General features: G+C 41.6%; 1 protein-coding gene across 1 annotated transcript in view; it reads right to left on the reverse strand.

Annotated features, from left to right (window-relative positions):
* The window catches only part of astn1 (astrotactin 1), a gene marked incomplete at both ends in the record, with an annotated part of 673839 nt that overhangs the window by 25910 nt on the left and 629215 nt on the right, over positions 1-18714 (reverse strand). Inside the window, 2 exons of the mRNA XM_080725574.1 lie at positions 5723-5906; positions 8079-8179. Of these exons, the coding sequence (XP_080581700.1) occupies positions 5723-5906; positions 8079-8179 (285 nt within the window). The remainder of the gene's footprint in view (positions 1-5722; positions 5907-8078; positions 8180-18714) is intronic.

The following is an 18714-nucleotide window of genomic DNA, read 5'->3' on the forward strand; positions in this document are numbered from 1 at the left end:
TCCTCAGAGTTACTACAGGGTGTCCTTCGAAAATCTTTTTTGTATTAACCACTTGAACCCTAGCGTCAACATTCTGAGATCTTTAGCCAAAAAATAGCTACAAGCTTGAGTTTGTAGATCAGCTATTTTCGGCAAAGAGGTTAAAGAAGCAGACTAAGTACAGAGTGAAAGGTCAAGTTTATCAAGTATTGATGGTTCAAGTGGTTAAAGGGATATTTCACTTTCAAAAAAACTTTTGGAAATGTTATCGTCTAATCAGGCTTTTATGAACACCCTGAACTGTTTTTAATTTGCTTGATTCAATATTTAGATATTTGATGTAAATGTTACCAATCATGAATCTATCATGGTTAAAATGGATTTGAAGTTACAATGGGTGTGTATGCGGAGAAAAGCCCATAAGGTGTTTCCCTGTTGAAAGTGGAATATCCCTTTAAATATCTGAAAACACACATTGACATGAATCCAAACTACACTGATGATTGTGCTGTCAAACGATGAAACTACAGTATATGGAATCTATGAAAAGGTAGTGGGGGTCCCTATACTTCATCTCTCTCTCAACTAAGGGGCCCTTGGACTGAAAACGTTGAACACGCCTGCTGTAAAGTATTTCCAAATAGACGATGCACACAATATAAAGGTGTTAAAGGTGATACACCATGCATTTAAAAAGTATTTATGTCATATTGTTTATGTCCCAAAAACGTTTTTCAAAAGGTTTGAGGCTAAATTACCACTCCTGAATAGAGAGCCTCTCGTTTTTGAATGGCTTTCAGAGCATTTTCAGCTGCAGTACCACCTTTGGCCTGAACTGCGCCACCCCCCCAAAATCCTTTTGAAAAAAAAAAAAATGTTTTTGAAAAAAAAAAAAAGTTTTTGAAAAAAAAAAAAAAAAAGAATTTTTTTTGAAAAAAAAAAAGTTTTTCTTCAAAAACGGCCGTCGATGACGTCATCGACGGCAGCAAATCTGGACAGCCTGTTTTGAGAACCCGTGGGATGCTTTTAACCTCCACCTTCCCAAAACCAGACAAAGACACAACGGTCTGAAATGGGACTTTGTGAGGATAGAAGGTGCTAGTGGGACCCCAAAAAAAGGTTTTAAAATAGGAAAAGTGAAATTTCATGGTGTATCACCTTTAAAGGGCTCATGTGGCCCGCTTCTTTTGGTCTTGTTTTCCTAGACCTGGTTGCTTATTTCGCTCAGAAGTAATCTGCCATAACGCAGACTGCTCTGCAATACTGCAGCGATGGCTATCGAGCAGGGGTGTAACGATATAGTAACTGCATCGAAATATCGTTTTTAACTTAAAAAATCGAAGTATATCGAAATGAAAACAGCTAAAATCGAATCGTATCGTTTGAATTTGTATCGTATCGAATCGGCAGTGCAAATAATCGATTGTATTGATACTACCTACTTCTGCATTGTATTTAGCATTTTTAAGAAGAAAGATGAAAAGGAGGGGTTTAATTACTTATATATAGCTACACTATGGTCTATCGATAAATGTGTGTAATCTCTGGGTTCATGTCAAGGTGCAGGTTTGTCCATATACAATGTCCATGTATTTGGCAGATAATCACTGAGTTTACTTATTTAAATCCATAATAATGTTTCCCTTAAAAACCTGCACTATCCACACCTTTCACACAGATTTAATTTCTTTAATAAATAGTTACTATATCGTTTTTAAATCAATGAATCGAATCGTATCGTATCGCCATGAATGAACCAATATCGTCCATGTATCGTATCGTCAACCATGTATCGTGATATGTATCGAATCGCTATTAAAATGTATCGTTACACCCCTACTATCGAGCAGAGCTCACGTCACCGCCTATAGCAGCCCTGAAGTGGAAACATCCGGTGGGGTTTGCGAGTGGCTGGATGGTGCGCTGCATGTTTCTGATGGAGAGGAATTGTCACAAAGCATAACTCTCATCGTTAATTCTCTGTGTTGTGGCTACGACTGCAGACTGTGGGACCGCACATGGCCCCCGCCTCTGCCATAGGTTCAAACCCTGCCAGCGCATTTGCTTTTGAGTTTCCTCCGCATACTTGGTTTTAAGCCGTTTAGGCCCAGAATTATTGAATGCTTTAACTATTGAAAAATAGCAGATATACAAGCTCACAGCGCGCGCTGCGAGCTTGTAGATCTGCTATTTTTGAAAAATCGTGAAAATGTGTGCGCATTTTTCAATGTATATTTTTCAAAGCAAACTTTTGTAACTCAAATCTCTGCTTCTGGGGGGGTCCCTGGAACAACATATTTTGAGATGGGGGTCTGAGGCCAAATAAATGTAATTTTGGGGGTCCTTGACATGAAAAAGTTTGAGAACCACTGATTTAGAGGAAGGATTAGAAGTCGGGTCAAAGATCGGGTCAAAGATATTCAAAGACCTTTTCATTTTCATGATTTTTCAAAAAATTGCAGATCTACAAGCTTGCAGTGCGGCACTCGGTGCCGCGCTGTGAGCTTGTATATCTGCTATTTTTCAGCGATGATGGTTAAAGTGGTTAAAATCGAACGCGACTTGGGCGCGCGTTCCTGGTCTTTGAGGGTTAAAAAAAAGAAAGAAACGAAAAACTCACCACATCCTACTGTTTTTATAAAAAAAATAACAACAACAGCGACAACGAGACTTAAAAGAAGGTGGGGGGGGGGGGGACAGGGCCCCATCTCCTTAACAAATTTAGACCGAGTACGCATTATTGCTTATTATTATTTTATGCTTTAACTAATAGCAGATCTACAAGCTCACAGCGCGGCACCGAGTGCAGCGCTGCAAGCTTGTAGATCTGCTATTTTTGAAAAATTGTGAACATTTGAATTTTGACCCGATTTTGACACGATTCTATGTCTTCTAAATCCTTCTAAGGTTTTTTTGAAAAACACATTTCTCCGTATGTCAGTGATGCTCAAACCTTTCCCTTTAAAAGACCCCTAGAATTATATGTATTTGGCCGCCACCCCCCCCGTATCAAAATATTTTGTATCAGGGACCCCCCCAGAAGCAAATATTTGAGTTACAAATGTTCACTTTAAAAAAGAGATATTCAAAGATGTGCACAAATTTTCATGATTTTTCAAAAATAGCAGATCTACAAGCTCGCAGCGCGGCACTCTGTGCCATGCTGTGAGCTTGCATATCTGCTATTTTTCAATAGTTATAAAGCATTCAATAATTCTAGGCCCTAAATGGATTAATGCTCCAAATCCTCAATCCCAAACAAAAACAAAAAAGGCCGTGCCAAGCATTAAAACATTTCCTTCTTGCCTCCCTTTCAAAGTAATGTCTTATAGGCTAAGTTGTTCCATCCCCACACACAGTCACCTCACAATACTTCCAGGCAACGCTTCCATGTGCTCCGTGCCTTTTGATATCTCCCCTCTGGACATGTATTTTTATGTTTATCATTAGTATGTGGATGGGATCCGGATATGTTTTATCCTTGCTTCTAGTCAGACTGAATTAAATACATGCATTTCCTTTTGGGAGATGTAGACTGTCTGATACGGTATGTTTGATGTTTAGGCTTACACAAATGTATGTTAACCACATTGACCCTAGGCTAGGGTATTTTTTAATTTGGACACATTTTCAACTGTTGGGGGAATCTTTCCGAGGAGCGATGAAGACAGACCAGTCTGCGTGGTAGCTATGTATTCGGCATGAAGTACATCTTACCACATTCTAATCTAACTAGTAAGACGCCTCAGGGTGACATGCAACCTCGCCCTAAGTCGCGCCAATTCTTGGCCATCTGGCCAGTGATGTATATCGGACCAGTTACCCATATGGAGATCCATGTACTGTATATAGTACATCCCTTTTATGCCCATACATGGAGATCCCTAGTCTGAAGCAGCCGCACAGATATGGGCTGTCTTCCTCCATACTGTATATGGGCATTCCAATATGAAGTCCTGTTAGATATGGGCTTAATATTGATGACATCAGGGATCTCCATATATGGGCATAAAAGGGATTCTGTTAGAGTGGTTCCCATGACATTACAACATACAATATATTTTATGCCCATACATGGAGATCTCTATCTGAACCAGCCACACAGATATGGGCCATGTCTGGACATCTGGCCAGTGATATATATATCGATGACATCAGGGATCTTCATATGGGAATAAAAGGGATTCTGGGGAATACGGTTACCCATATGGACTTTTACATACCGTAGGTGATGCACCTGTGATGTCACAGTGATGTGTCAAGGGAACCACAGTGTCAGGCCAGGCGTGACCTTCAGAGATACACGGATACGTGGACGAGATGTGCCAGACATCACAGTGATATCAGAGCATGATGTCAGAGCAGCAAACCCATAGACCGTGAAAATGTGTACACACACCTATAGCCTACACATGGACAAGCTGTGACATTCCTCATGGTAAACTGGCGGAAGTTTTTGTCCCCGTATGACGGACGAAGTCTACCACGCAGTCACTCGCTCCAGTCTTGCTCCGTTTTCAGAGCGTTCGTAGAAAGACCAGGTGACCTGCTGTAGCATAATGTTAAAGTTTGGAGCGTGACATCACGGCTTTAAAGGTGATACACCATGCATTTAAAAAGTATTTATGTCATATTGTTTATGTCCCAAAAACGTTTTTCAAAAGGTTTGAGGCTAAATTACCACTCCTGAATAGAGAGCCACTCTCATTTTTGAATGGCTCTCAGAGCATTTCAGCTGCAGTACCCCCCCCCCAAATCTTTTTGAAAAAAATTAAAAAAGTAGTTTTTTTGAAAAAAAAAAATATTTTGATTTTTAAATTTTTTATGATGACTTCACAATCGGCAGATGACGTCACAATCGGCAGCAAATCTGGATAGCCTGTTTTGAGAACCTGTGGGATACTTTTAACCTTCGCCTTCTCAAAACCAGAGAAAGACACAACGGTCAGAAATGTGAGGATAGAAGGTGCTAGTGGGACCCCAAAAAAAGGTTTTAAAATAGGAAAAGTGAAATGTCATGGTGTATCACCTTTAAAGGACAACTCTGCCCTAAATCACTTCTAGGCTCATTTTCCTACTGCCCCTGTTATCCAGTTTCCCCAGCAGAACCCAGCAGCTCTCATAGCATAGAGTGGAGTCTATAAGCCTATCGCTTTTACACTATGTGTTGTGGTTAAAAGTGTTTTCATTTTTCAAGAATGTGGTACTAGTTGTCATTACAAACTCATGTATGTCATCGTTGTCCCACACAAGCCATCACACTCTGCTAAATAGATGTTGTGCTTTTATGTGTTTTGCCAAGTCCCGGAAAAGATGCCCTGTGATTGGCCAGTGCAGTCACTTTGATTGGCACTTGTGCCGAATGCTCACTCCAAAACATTATTTATGAGATTGTGATGGTTTGTGTGGGACAACCAAGGCATGGATGTGTTTGTAATGACAACTAGTAACACATTCATGAAAAAGAAAATCACTTTTGAACACAACAAATAGTGTAAAAGTGATAGGCTTATAGACTCCACTCTATGCTATGACAGCTGCTGCGTTCTGCTGGGGAAACTGGACAACAGGGGCATTTCTGCCTAATAGACCCCATGGACAGTCTTTTGGGATCAATATAAGTAGGAAAAAGAGCCTAGAAGTGATTTAGGGCGGAGTTGTCCTTTAATTTGAAAAAGAAAAAAAAAGTACTTTTTCCACCACTGACTGTCTTGGACCAAGCAGAAAAGGATGGATGACTCACCGGGGTCCCAGCTCGTCCTCACACCTCCAGGTGAACTCCCCGAAGCTCTCGTAGCGCTGGTTGTAGTGGTAGAGGACTCGGTGCAGCGCGGGAGCGCCCAGGTCCATCAGCGTGTTGTAGGCCGTCTGCTGCTCCTTCCCGCTGGTGTAGCCGTTGAACAGGTTGTAGATCTTGTCCGCTATCTCTGTGCAGTGGTCATTATGGGATAGGACGATATATGAACATGTCATGTCACGATTATTGTGACCAAAGACATTTGTTCTTTTATATACGAATGTCTAACCTCCATCTTGGAGAGAGAGAAAGCTGCAACTATGGAATTGTATGCTGACTGTTTGTCCTCCTGTCTGACTCTCTCAATACAACAATTTATATAGTCCTGGGCTGGGTTAAGCCCGGATCATAGTCGGGTCCGCGGTGGAAGGCTATCCACCACGGTGTAGTCTTTTCGAGTCTTTTTGAGTCATGAAACTACAACGTTACATCATTCCTCTCTCCACCGCGAGTCCCAACACATCTCTCTGTTTTTACTATCAGACAGACAGGCTCTACACCCCGTTCACTGATTGGTCGACCTGAACCGGTCTAGACGGGGTAAAGGACTTCACCGTGGGCCGTGACTATGATGGCCTGCACTTATTTTCTGACTTGAGGTGGAAAGCTTTCCACCTCAAATGTACGGTGGATAGCTCTCCACCGTAGACTCTGATCCGGGCTTTAGGGTTCTAATTTCGGTGTGAAAGTAGGTTTGTAGTCTTATTTTGGCGAGAAATAATTCTTCTGGTTATGGGTTTATCATCCATGTATCGTCGTTGTCGGGCAGAAACCTTGTATCTCCAAGTTTCAAACGTGTACGTTCTTTCGCAAAGTAAAGCCCTGCTTCATCATACAAGGCCGTCGCACAAAAGTAGTGAAAACAGCCGATCTACAAGCACACAACGCCTCGCGGCGCGAGGTGTTGTGTGCTTGCAGATCGGCTGTTTTCACTAGTTTAAATCATTTTTAAAATGATAAATGCAAAACGAACGGTTTTGGACATACAAGGTTTCAATCTGACAACGACGATATATTTGTTTGATATCAGTCCATTTGGTTCCATTTGTACACTCTCAGAGAGTTATGCGGGTCCTTGAAGTTAAAATACATCGCTCTTTCGCTAGAGTAGGGGTCTTCAACAGGGGGTCCGGGACCCCTATGGGGTCCTCAGAGTTACCACAGGGGGTCCTCCAAATCTTCCAATCCTTTTTATATTAACAACTTAAACCCTAGTGTCCATATTCTGAGAACTGTAGCCAAAAATAGCAGATCTACAAGCTTGTAGATCGGCTATTTTCGGCAAAGAGGTTTGGTGTAGAGGGGAAAAAGAGCAGACTAAGTACAGAGTAAAAGGTCAAGTTTATTAGGTAATGACAGCTCAAGTGGTTAAATATCTGAAAACACAAATTGACATGAATCCAAAACACACTGATGATTGTGCTGTCAAACGATGAAACTATATGGAATCTATGAACAGGTTGTGGGGGTCCCTGCTTCATCTGTCTCGCAACTAAGGGGTCCTTGGCCTGAAAACGTTGAAGACCCCTGCGCTAGAGGCTATAATAGGACACGCGACGACAGAATTGCTGTTATTAATCGTGCAACATGTGGCCCATCTTCAAGGTATCTCTGTCAGTTAATGGACTTCTTCACGCACGTCCAACTGTGTACGCATGGCGTGTTTCCTCGCGTGGCGTCCTGACAGGAAGTCAGCCTGGAGTCAATGTGCAGATGCAGGGGCGTCGCACCAAATTCTGGGTGCAAGGATTCACTGCAGGCCCCCCATGAATGTTCTTCATAGGGGAGCTAGGAGGTTTAACCCATTTAGACTGGGAACGCATTGTTACGCATTATTCTGTGCTTTAACTATTGAAAAATAGCAGATACACAAGCTCACAGCGCGGCACCGGGTGCCGCGCTGCAAGCTTGCAGATCTGATTTTGAAAAAATCTAGCTTTGTCTTTGAATATTTCAATATCTTTGAAAAAAACTACGTTTCTATGTCAGCATAGTGCTCCAACCTTTTCATGTGAAGGACCCCCAACATGATATGTATTTGGCCACGGACCCCCGTCTCAAAATATATAGTTCCAGGGACCACCCCAGAAGCAAAATTTTAGTTACAAATGTTCGCTTAAAAAAAATACATGTATTCAAAGATTTGCACACAAAAATAGCAGATCTACAAGCTTGTACATCTGCTATTTTTCAATAGCTAAAGTATATAATAATTAAGACCCCTCCACCTTGGGCCCTAGTAACTCAGTCCCACTCCCCCCCCTTGTGACGCCCCTGAGCAGATGTGTAGTTGTGTCCTCACCTTGAGCCTTCACGTCATCCACAGCTGGACACGGAGTCTTGATGGTGACCTCACTGGGACGCGAACGCCGCCCCGTGTTGTCTACTGCCCACAGCCGAAACCTACGCACGTGTCCGCACGCACGCACACGCACGCGCACACGCACGCACACGCACACGCACGCACACGCACACACACACACACACACACACACACACACACACACACACACACACACACACACACACACACGCAAGCATCATTTAAATAACACCCTGCTTTTTTTTTTTTTTGCACTTGTCTCTTTAAGCTAATAGCAGCTGTCTGACATGTTGTGATCCCGTATCATTGATCATTCATGAGTCATTTCTAGGCTGCAGTTTTAGGCATTCTGAGTGGAATCACGTTTCGCAACCAATCTGTTTTTTCTGCTTTTATCCGTCGTGCAAATTAGCGTTGGATTCGATACTAACACCACTTCAGAGGGCTGCGATGCGTTGCGTAGCGCAGTGGTTCTCAACCTGTGGGTCCCCTGATTATTATTTTTTTTTTTGGGGGGGGGGTCCCCAGATGATTAACTCGTTAAGTGCTAAAACCGAACAATTTCGGTTCTTTTTTTCAATCCAATCCAATATTTTTTTTGCTATTTTACTTACCCTGAGCTGCTTGTAGAGACGTGAGTGGTCCTGGCTCGTCCATCGCTTTCCAACGAGCCATTCTACGTGTAGCGACGATTTATTCCATTGAAAATGGTTTAGAATAAAGTTTAGAGCCCCCCCCAAAAAAACTTGATTTTTGCGCGACGTATCCGAGGTGCCGAAGCTGAACAATTCCGGTTTCTTTAATAAAATGAATTCAATAATCTGAGGCCTCAACGAAGCCTTTTCATCCAGACCGAAAACCGCAAGCTCTTTCTACCGGCCCGTAATCGGGTAACGCCGCCGCATCGCGCCGCCTAATCCAATACATTCTCACATCTTTAGAGACCTTTTTCTCTGAACTGTGTTCCTATGGTAGCGAAAACGTTTTTTTTGCGGCTAAATAGCCTCAAATCGGGCCTCTAAAAAAAAAAGCCTATAGCTAACTGTTAGCTCTCTTCATCCGGTTCATGTTCATAACACTGTTCACAGTGAAATCCCAATCCACTTCTGCGTGGGTACCGTATGTTATAGTGGAGGCCTACGAGGGAATGTCTGGCACTTTAGCGGCCTCTTGTGGCCCTTGGCAGTCATCGTGTTAACAGTTCTACTGCCATATTTATTATTTATTTATTTGTGCTGGTGCCATCAAAAAGTAGCTTACCTTTGCGATGTTATAGAAAATTATATATGGATTATTTTCAAACCAAATCTTTTTCAATGGCCACATATATCTGTACTGTAGCCAAACTGACGGCAGGGGGAAGCCTTATGCAAGGAATAAATGTGAAATGGCCCTCCCCTCTTTCCGTCGTTCAGAGAGTAAAAATGCATGTTCTAGATCAGGTCCACAGAATACAGCCAGGAAGTGATTTGGGACTCCATTGATGTTTACGTGTGGTGGAAATTTGAGAGCAGCATTACGGGAGATGTTTTTACCCTACACACCCGCGTGACCCCTCATCAGCTGACAGTGATCAAACAAGGTAAAAGAACGAGTGTTCGTATTGGCGACGTGCCGCCGTCAGAATTGGGACGAGCGTTAACGTTCGATGCAGTAAAACAGTTTTTTAATGTGCAACATTGTTTTCTCTCTCAACAGTAAACAAACCAGCATAAAGTTTAAAGGAGTAGTTCACCCCCAAAAAGATTATTTCTCTATTGATTACTCACACCATGGAGACTTGAATTCAATAATATATATATATTTTTTGTATTTGTCACATTCCTAAGACAAAACATTGATAATAATAAATGTACCCCCATTGATTCCCCATCCGGAATCAGTGGAGGTAAATTCATTAATCAAATTATAATCTTAGGAAAAAAACTAAAAATATTATTGAACTCAAGTCTCCATGGCGTGAGTAATCAATAGAAAAAAGAAAACATTTTTTGGGGGTGAACTACTCCTTCAAGTGTATAGAGGATATCTGGACATTTCTAAAGTGACGACAATTTAAGGACTTTTTAATACTGTACCTCTAAAATGACACATTAAACATTGGCCAAATTGTCAAATATTAGAGGCAGAAATTGTGAAAATAGACGATCTACATGCGCACAACGCCTCGCGCTGCGAGGCGTTGTGAGCATGTAGATCTTCTATTTTCACAATAGAACTAATGCCTCAACTCTTAGCTGTACTCAACTCTTAGTGCTCGTAAGGTGGTAACCCCAGTTAAAATATGATTATTTATTTGGGGGTTCGCGGCCTGAACAGGCTGAGAACCACAACCACTGGCGTAGCGGACTAGTGGGTATAATATGAACAATCCTCCGGTCCAGTGCGTCGAGGTTTGGAACCAATGAATGGCAATCCTTCCAGGTCTGATAATAACAACACACGGCATTTGATTGTTGTGAAATCTGTTTTCAGAACATCACCATGGAAGTCCATTAAGAAACCTCGCAGTCAAAAATGAACGGATCAATAAAAAACCTCTTTACCTTCTCACCCAGTTCTGAGATCAATTATGGAGGAGTCATGTAAATATCCAAAACATAATTGTGTTCATAAGATTAATATGTTTCCCTGATGCTTCATCACGTTAAACCCTGCCTATATTCAAAATTCTATATTCCAAAATAGCTGGTCTACAAGCTCACAGCTTATCTGCTATTTTCTGAAAAACAAACTCTTTTGGACAATTTATGAACATGAAAGTGAACAATCTCTGCTTTATTAACGTGGCAACGTGCCCAGGGAACATTAGGATTGGATACATTGCACGGGCAATGGAATCACCAAAGTGAGAACACATCTACCATTTATATACATATCTACTTTTCTCCTTCTCATATCTCCGTCACCATTGCCCCGATCCATGCCAAACTTTGCACACACACACTCCTTGGCTGCCAAACCACAACCCCTCATTTCTCACATGGCCCTCTTCTAGAGCCACCATGAGGCCGATTCTTGCAAGACACATTTTTGGACACTGCTCCTACACTTTTTGCCCTAAAATCACGCAAACCGGTACACAGTATCTCTACAGTCATGTCATCAAAATGCAACTGCCCCATCTGGACGATTATGTAATAACACATTTTTGGACACTGCTCCTAGAGATTTTGCCCTAAAATCACGCAAAGCGGTACACAGTATCTCTATAGTCATGTCATCATCAACATGGATCTGTACCATTTCCCATATTCCCTCCTGATTGGCTACCATTGCCTTCCAAAGTTTGTGTATGCGACCTGCCGGTCGCTTATCTCCCGATTAGGGAGTCTTACTGGTGGTGTTAAGTAATGTTTTATGGGTGATATGGATGGGCCTGGGCCGTGAACACTTTCAAGTGAAAATAACCGATTTACAAGCACACAATGCCAACAGCGATATAGGGGTTGAGAACCGCTGATCTGCACGATCACGCTGGGAGCGAGAACTGTGTCTTACAATGTTTGTCTTTGCTGCGGGTAATTAATTAAAAACAACAACAACCACGGAATACAAAATAAATAAAATGCTGGCTACATGCCAACAACTTGTGAACTGGCAGTTACCATCTGCAGGACACACACAGGCATAGGCGCGCACACACACGTACACACACACGCACACGCACACACACACACACACACACACACACACACACACACACACACACACACACACACACACACACCAATTCACTACATTCTGAGACATTTTGCACATTCCAGTTGCACTATGGGATTCTTTGTGAAAAGGAGTGGAATTAAGTTGGACCACGTGTGTTCTTTATGCCATTTGCATACAGTACAGCCACATCGTCGCTGTCCAGCAGAAACCTTGTATCTCCATCTTCTAACTTTTCGTGTAAATTGACGCCCTATAATTCAGCGTCACACGAGAGCATTGAAAGTATAGCAGGTCGGCAAGCTCGAAACGCGGCTCAAGCTACTTTTGCTATTTTTTATATTGGGAAGTAACAGTTTTGGTTTTGGACGTACAGCATACACCAAGGGTCTTCAACAGGGGGTCCGGAACCATAGGAGGTCCTCAAGAGTTACTATAGGGGGTCCAGTGGCGTAACTAGGGGGTCGCAGCCTACGCATGCGCATTGGGGCCCATGACGTCCAGGGGCACACGCCACACGCAGGTCGGAGGAGAAAAGAAAAAAGAATCTAATAATAACAATGTATACAGACGGAGACCCTGTTCTGTCCTGATCTGCGGCTTCTATTTCCTGTAGTAGGCTGCTACCATTTCAAAATAAAACATGTGTTGAATGATCACATTACAAATATCCAATACATTGACTCTTGTTTTGAAATGTCCACTGGTATGACAGGAAGCTATGAGAGGGCCCCTTAGTGCTGCTGACGGAACACAGGCTGAAGAGACGTTCTGACTTCTTCTGAGTAAAAACAACACTCGGGCATTATGGAATAGGTCTATAAAGTTTCAACACAAGAAGACTTTGGGGCAACAGTTAATATTTGCCATGCTCTCTAAAACCAAGACAATGTGGAATATGGAACAAAACGTGCCCAACTGCCATTGTTGTTGTTGACTCGTCATCCTCCTTACTTTAGCAGGTGAGTTAAGTAATTAATATAAATAATGCTGGTTTGCAGTGATGCATCGCTGTCAATTAAACTGTGTGCTGTCATTAATGTAGGCCTAGTTGTCTTAATGGGTGATATTTATAATGCTGTTTTGAAAAAAAAAAACGGCGTGGTGATGTTTGTAGTGTTGTTGTATTGGAGTGCCATAGGGAAGTTCATTAGCACCAGAGAGAGATGGAGACAGTGAGACACTACTTTTGGGCTACATATTGTCATGAATTAGATGGCTAGTGTAGTAGTGTGTAGAAGTCTTCTGTTGGAGCCTAGTGTCCCGCTTTCGCGCTGTCTGCATTTGCACTGTGGAATTTAGTCGGCGCGGGGGGGGGGGGGGTTGTTGTTGTTGAGGGGCACTTGGTGAAAATCTCGCATCGGGGCACACCAGGGGCTAGTTTCGCCACTGAGGGGGTCCTCAAAATCTTTGTGTGATAGAAACTGTTTTCTTCTTTTTTATATTAACCACTTGAACCCTAGTGTCCTTATTCTGAGAACTGTAGCCAAAAATAGCAGATCTACAAGCTCACAGCCGATCTACAAGCTCATAGCCGATCTACAAGCTTATCTGAAAACACAAATTGACATGAATCCAAAATACACTGATGATTGTGCTGTCAAACGATGAAACTATATGGAATCTATGAAAAGGTTGTGGGGGTCCCTGCTTCATCTCTCTCTCTGAACTAAGGGGTCCTTGGCCTGAAAACGTTGAAGACCCCTGGTATAGAGGTTTCCAACCGAGAGAAACAACATGACTACTTCTTAAAGGTCAAGGATGTTCACGACCACAACACCAGAGGCAGCTCCCCTAATCATCATCATTTAACACTAAACAAGGCTCTAACTCGTTCTCCTGCTACACCATCAACATGTGGAACGCCCTTCCTCAAGCCCTAAAGGAGAGCAAATCCCTAGCCTCCTTCAAAATTGGTATGAAAAGTCACCTTCAGACAGCTGCTACCCGTGACTTGTAAATAGACTAAGCCCCCATGCCCCCCCCCCCCCCCCTTTTTTATTATTCTTTTTTCTGCCTTTGTATTTGATGTTATGCTTTTGAAACTGATATTATCCTAGATAAAGTACTATGTTCTATCCGTCTGTCTTTCAATGTTATATGAGATACTTAAAGTGTGGTTCCTGTGGAAATAAGCCTCGGCTTTCTAGGATCTCCTTTTAGTTGACCTTGTACCAGTGATTTGTACTGTCATGAAACTGTACTTTTTTCTATTGCAAACTTCTAATAAATTCTTCAATCAATCAATCAAATACTAGGCCAGTGGTTCCCAAACTTTACGTGTATCTCCAGACTCACAAGAGCGTCCCCGGGCCGCAGACTTACATTTAGTTTATTATCACTCAGGTCCTGATTCAGACTTACATTTTGTTTATTATCACTCAGGTCCTGATTCAGAAATAGAAGTGTGGCATTGTCAGTTTGTAGATAGTCTATATTATTTACCGTTTTCATACCCCCTTTTTTTCTCCTTGACATTCTTGAAATTCTTTAATTTTTTAGATTTTTTTTTATTAACTCACGACTCGTTGGGGAACGCTAGTCTGTCTTATCATCCATGGATTCCATAGTATGATATAGCCCAGATAATATGAAAACAAATCATGAAACTATAGCATTAGTGATGTTTACCATTTACTGGATTAATATCGCCATCTAGTGGAGCAAAGTACCAACTGCATCCACCTGCAGTTTACTGTAAAGTGGCTTAGAGTGTTAAAGTAACAATAAACACTTCTGTACCCGCATTGCATCATGAAACTAAAGCACCACAAACGACCACTCACTCCCATGGCCATGTTCCAATCCTATTCTTTCTCCCCAGGACAAAAATCCACTCGTCTTAGACAATTTGCCCTCCTGGCCCCCAAACTGTTGAATAAACTCCAGTGTCGCACACTCGCAGAACTACAGACTCACTCCCTAGCTTCCGCCGTGGACTGAATCACCTCTTCAGACTCCACCTAAACCCATAGCACTACTGTAACACTCCCCCTTCCCTCAATGACCATACATGAAGCTAGATAGCATTTTTAGGTTTTAGGAAAAAAATATATATATATTTTCTTTTTTTATATATGTTATTGTTTTCTAGATTGATATTCCTATATGCCTTGTTATATTGTTGATGTACTGACATATTATCTTGCTTATTATATTGATGTATTAACTGCTTATTGTAAATTGCTTTGGATTAAAAGCCTAAAAGCCTAAATTGTAAATTGTAATTTCTCAACAGTGGTGGAAAAAGTACTCAAATGTTTTACTTGAGTAAAAGTATCAATACTGCAATGTAGAATAGTACTCAATGCAGAAAGTACTCATTATGCAGAATTTCCACTTTCAAGTTTTCAAATGTATAAAAAGCATTTGAAAATAGCCGATCTACAAGCTCGCAATGCGTCGAATCGGCTATTTTCAATACCTGTTTTGTAATAATAATAACAATCAAAATCTACAAACTAGTAACTAAAATTCCCAACTAAATGTAGTGGAGTAAAAGTACAATATTTGGTTCCGAGATGTGGTGGAGTAGAAGTAGAAGTTATTGTAAATGTACTTATAAATTATTTACACCACTGTTTCTCAATTTGACTGTATATCAGCCCATACCGGCAAGACACCAAAAACCTTTTCAGCACTGTCCACAACATACCTTGAAAATACCTTGAAAATACCTTGAACATACCTTTAAAGAGGCGGTGCCATAGTTTTGTACTTTTTCAGGTTTTCATGTGTCTAGGAGGTTGACAGTACTTCATTAGACCCCCTGGTGTGGTTGTTATGAGCAATTATGTATTGCTTTTGTATTTGGGGTTTCTTCCTGGAGGCCGACACCTTGCGGGTCAAAAGTGCCGATCCAAAAACACAGATAAAAATGACATCATATAATCATCCCCTCCCCTTTTACCATTCACACAACACTGTGGGTGTGGCTAACTTCAGCTGGGTCACCACCCACCATGACAACCAGGCATACTTCACTTCACTTATTGCGGCCCGCAGGTTGATATTGGAGTACTGATACTATTGAGTTCAGCTGTTAGAATTCCAAACATGAAAAAATTACCCACTTTAATTAGGCTATTTCAGTCTAGTAGCTATAATGACTAGTATTAAAATGTTATTGTATTTTTTACGTCCAATGTATTTGCATTTAAGTTCACAAAGTTAACATAAGAACATATAAATGTATTTGAAATTTAAAAATAAAAGAAGAAAAAAAAAGTTACTTTCAGGATTCCAATAAAAAAATAGCAAAAATAGCAGATCTACGAGCTATTTTTGCTATGAATATGCATTGTGGCCCTCTGGAGTGAGTGTGAAAATGTAGTGGCCCTCTCCATCATCAAAGTTGCCCACCCCTGTTCTAGTGTAATCATAATACCTGATAATCATGTTTTAGGGGTGGAAAAATCATGGCACTTCATCTTTAAAACAAATCCTTCTCGGGGTGGAAGAGTGTGGCAAGTGATGCAGTAAAAAAAAAGGAAAAGTAAAAAAAAAAAAGAAAGAAAAAAAAAAGGATCTCTGCAATGCTAAATCAGTTTGAATAAAGGGGAGAGTATAGAGCCATGAAAAGCACTGGGGGCCCATAGGGGCCCATAGGGGCCTCTCTCTCTCTCTCTCTCTCTCTCTCTCTCTCTGTGTGGAGATGAATGGGCTGACAGGACAGGAGGAGAGGTCCTGACCAGGGGCGTCAATTGGGTATGGCAGGGGTATGCAGCTGCCATACCCTGGGTCCAGGGGGGGAAATAAAAGTTACTTTTAAATATAAATCCAAGAATGTCTCTTTGTGTATCTGTGATGGTTATTATGTTGTTAAATTACAGTAAAATAGGTACAAATGCAAAATGTAATAAAATGGTCACTTTGACAAGGTATTATAATTATATTCTCCACACTTTTATTCTCCCCGTCTTGACAGAATGGTAAATTCCCAGGTTCTGCAGGTCAGACACGTTTACTAACATGCCAAGTTTAGCTGCACTTAAACAACCGTTCCAGGCTGCCATATCCAGCCCAAGAAACCGTAGAAACCTGTGTAAAAAAAAACCCCAGACATTGTGAAAATAGCAGATCTACTATTCTCTACGTAGATCTACGTAGATCTGCTATTTTCACAATAGAACCGTGTTATACAAAATGTAATGCCTATTTTCCATGAGGACTCCCATCTTTGCCATACCCTAGCTTTTGCTGAACTGACGCCACTGGTCCTGACTGGAGCAGGGGGTTGATGGGAGGATTAAGGGGGGGTGGGGTCTGCCCCCACTCAGCCCCCATTTATACTTTGTCATGCGGCGGTAAAGAGCAGACCTACAGCAAGGGTCTTCAACAGGGGGTCCGGGACCCCAAATTGATTTTGTGGGGTCCCCACATTATTAGCTCATCCCCCAAATGACTTTTTTATTGATTACTCATGCCATATGGAGACTTGAGTTCAATAATATTTTTAGTTTTTTGTTGCATTCCTAAAACAGTAATTTGATTACAATAAATGTACCCCCATTGGTTCCGGATCGGGACCCAAATCCATTCGGGTCCCCATCCAGAATCAAAGGGTGTCAATTTACAATAATATTTGTTTTGTCAAATACAAATACAATTTTTGTTTAGAAAAAAAGTCATTTGGGGGTGAACTCCTTTAACCCTGCAAGACCCAAATTAATTTCTACTTGCAAAAAAAAAAAATTCAACCTTTCAGATGGTGTTGTAGGAGTCCTAATCACAGGAAAATGTAATGAAAAAAATTAAAAATGTTTTCGTAAGGTTTTATGAAAATGTTGACTTTTGGCAACGTTGGGTCTTTCAGGTAGCAGAATAGGCCCTTTTTACTCACTGTCAGAATAACATGGCAAATGTCTAAATACTTCACTAAATTAATGTCAAGTTTTGTTCTCACTCAACGGTATAATCCAACATACAGTATACATAATCGTATACAGGGTATCTGCACATTTATAAAGTGACAATTTAAGGACTGTCAAGAACGTTTTAATACCAAACTGGCCAAACTGTCAAATATTAAGTAAGCAAGAGGCGAACGTTGTGAAAATAGCCGATCTGCATGCTCACATCGCCTCGCGTCGCGAGGCGTTGTGAGCATGTAGATCTGCTATTTTCACAATATATTTATCCGTGGAGTCACATTAAATGTAACACCTGCAATTCCAAGTGCTTGTCAGGGTGGGGGTCCCCAGTTCAAATATGTTTATTTTGGGGGTCACGGCCTAAAAAGGTCTGAGAACCCCTGCTCTACACCAACGCTTCGCAGATACGGAGGGTTATGATCTCGTAGGTCTGCTATTTGCGACACAAGTATAAATATGGCTTCTACTGCTCGCTCAATAATGCTGCTTTCTTTCTTGCTTGCTTGCTTGGAACCCACATTCCCCTCTCTCCTGCTATGGTCCTTACCTTTTCCTATAGGCCAGGGCCCAGGGGTATTCAACATTTTCAGGTCAAGGACCCCTTGGTTGAGAGAGAGATGAAGCAGGGACCCCCCTCTACATGTTTTTTTTTTCCCCATCAATTTCATAGATACATTCGTAGACTTGTTTGACAGCACTCTCGTCTTGTCATGTTAATCTGTTTTTTCAGACATTTAACCACTTAAATTGTCGATGCTTTGTATCGCTCTTGGTCTTCTCATTTTTTTTTACCTCTACAACAAACATGTTTGCCGAAAAAATAGCCAATCTACAAGCTCTGAACGCCTCGCAGCGCGAGGCGTTGAGAGCTTGTAGATCTGCTATTTTAGGCCAAAGTTCTCCTCAGAATGGGGATGCGAGCGTTCGAGTCGTTCATTTAAAAAGAACGATCCCATCACACAAAGATTTGGAGGACCGCCCCCTGTAGTAACTCTGAGGACCCCCTAGGGGTCCCGGACCCCCTGTTGAAGACCCCTGCTATATGCTGTTGCTTGACGCTTTATCTGCGTGTCTTATTT

Source organism: Nannobrachium achirus, assembly GCF_963921795.1.
Source record: "Nannobrachium achirus genome assembly, chromosome: 5".
Lineage (NCBI taxonomy): Eukaryota > Metazoa > Chordata > Actinopteri > Myctophiformes > Myctophidae > Nannobrachium > Nannobrachium achirus.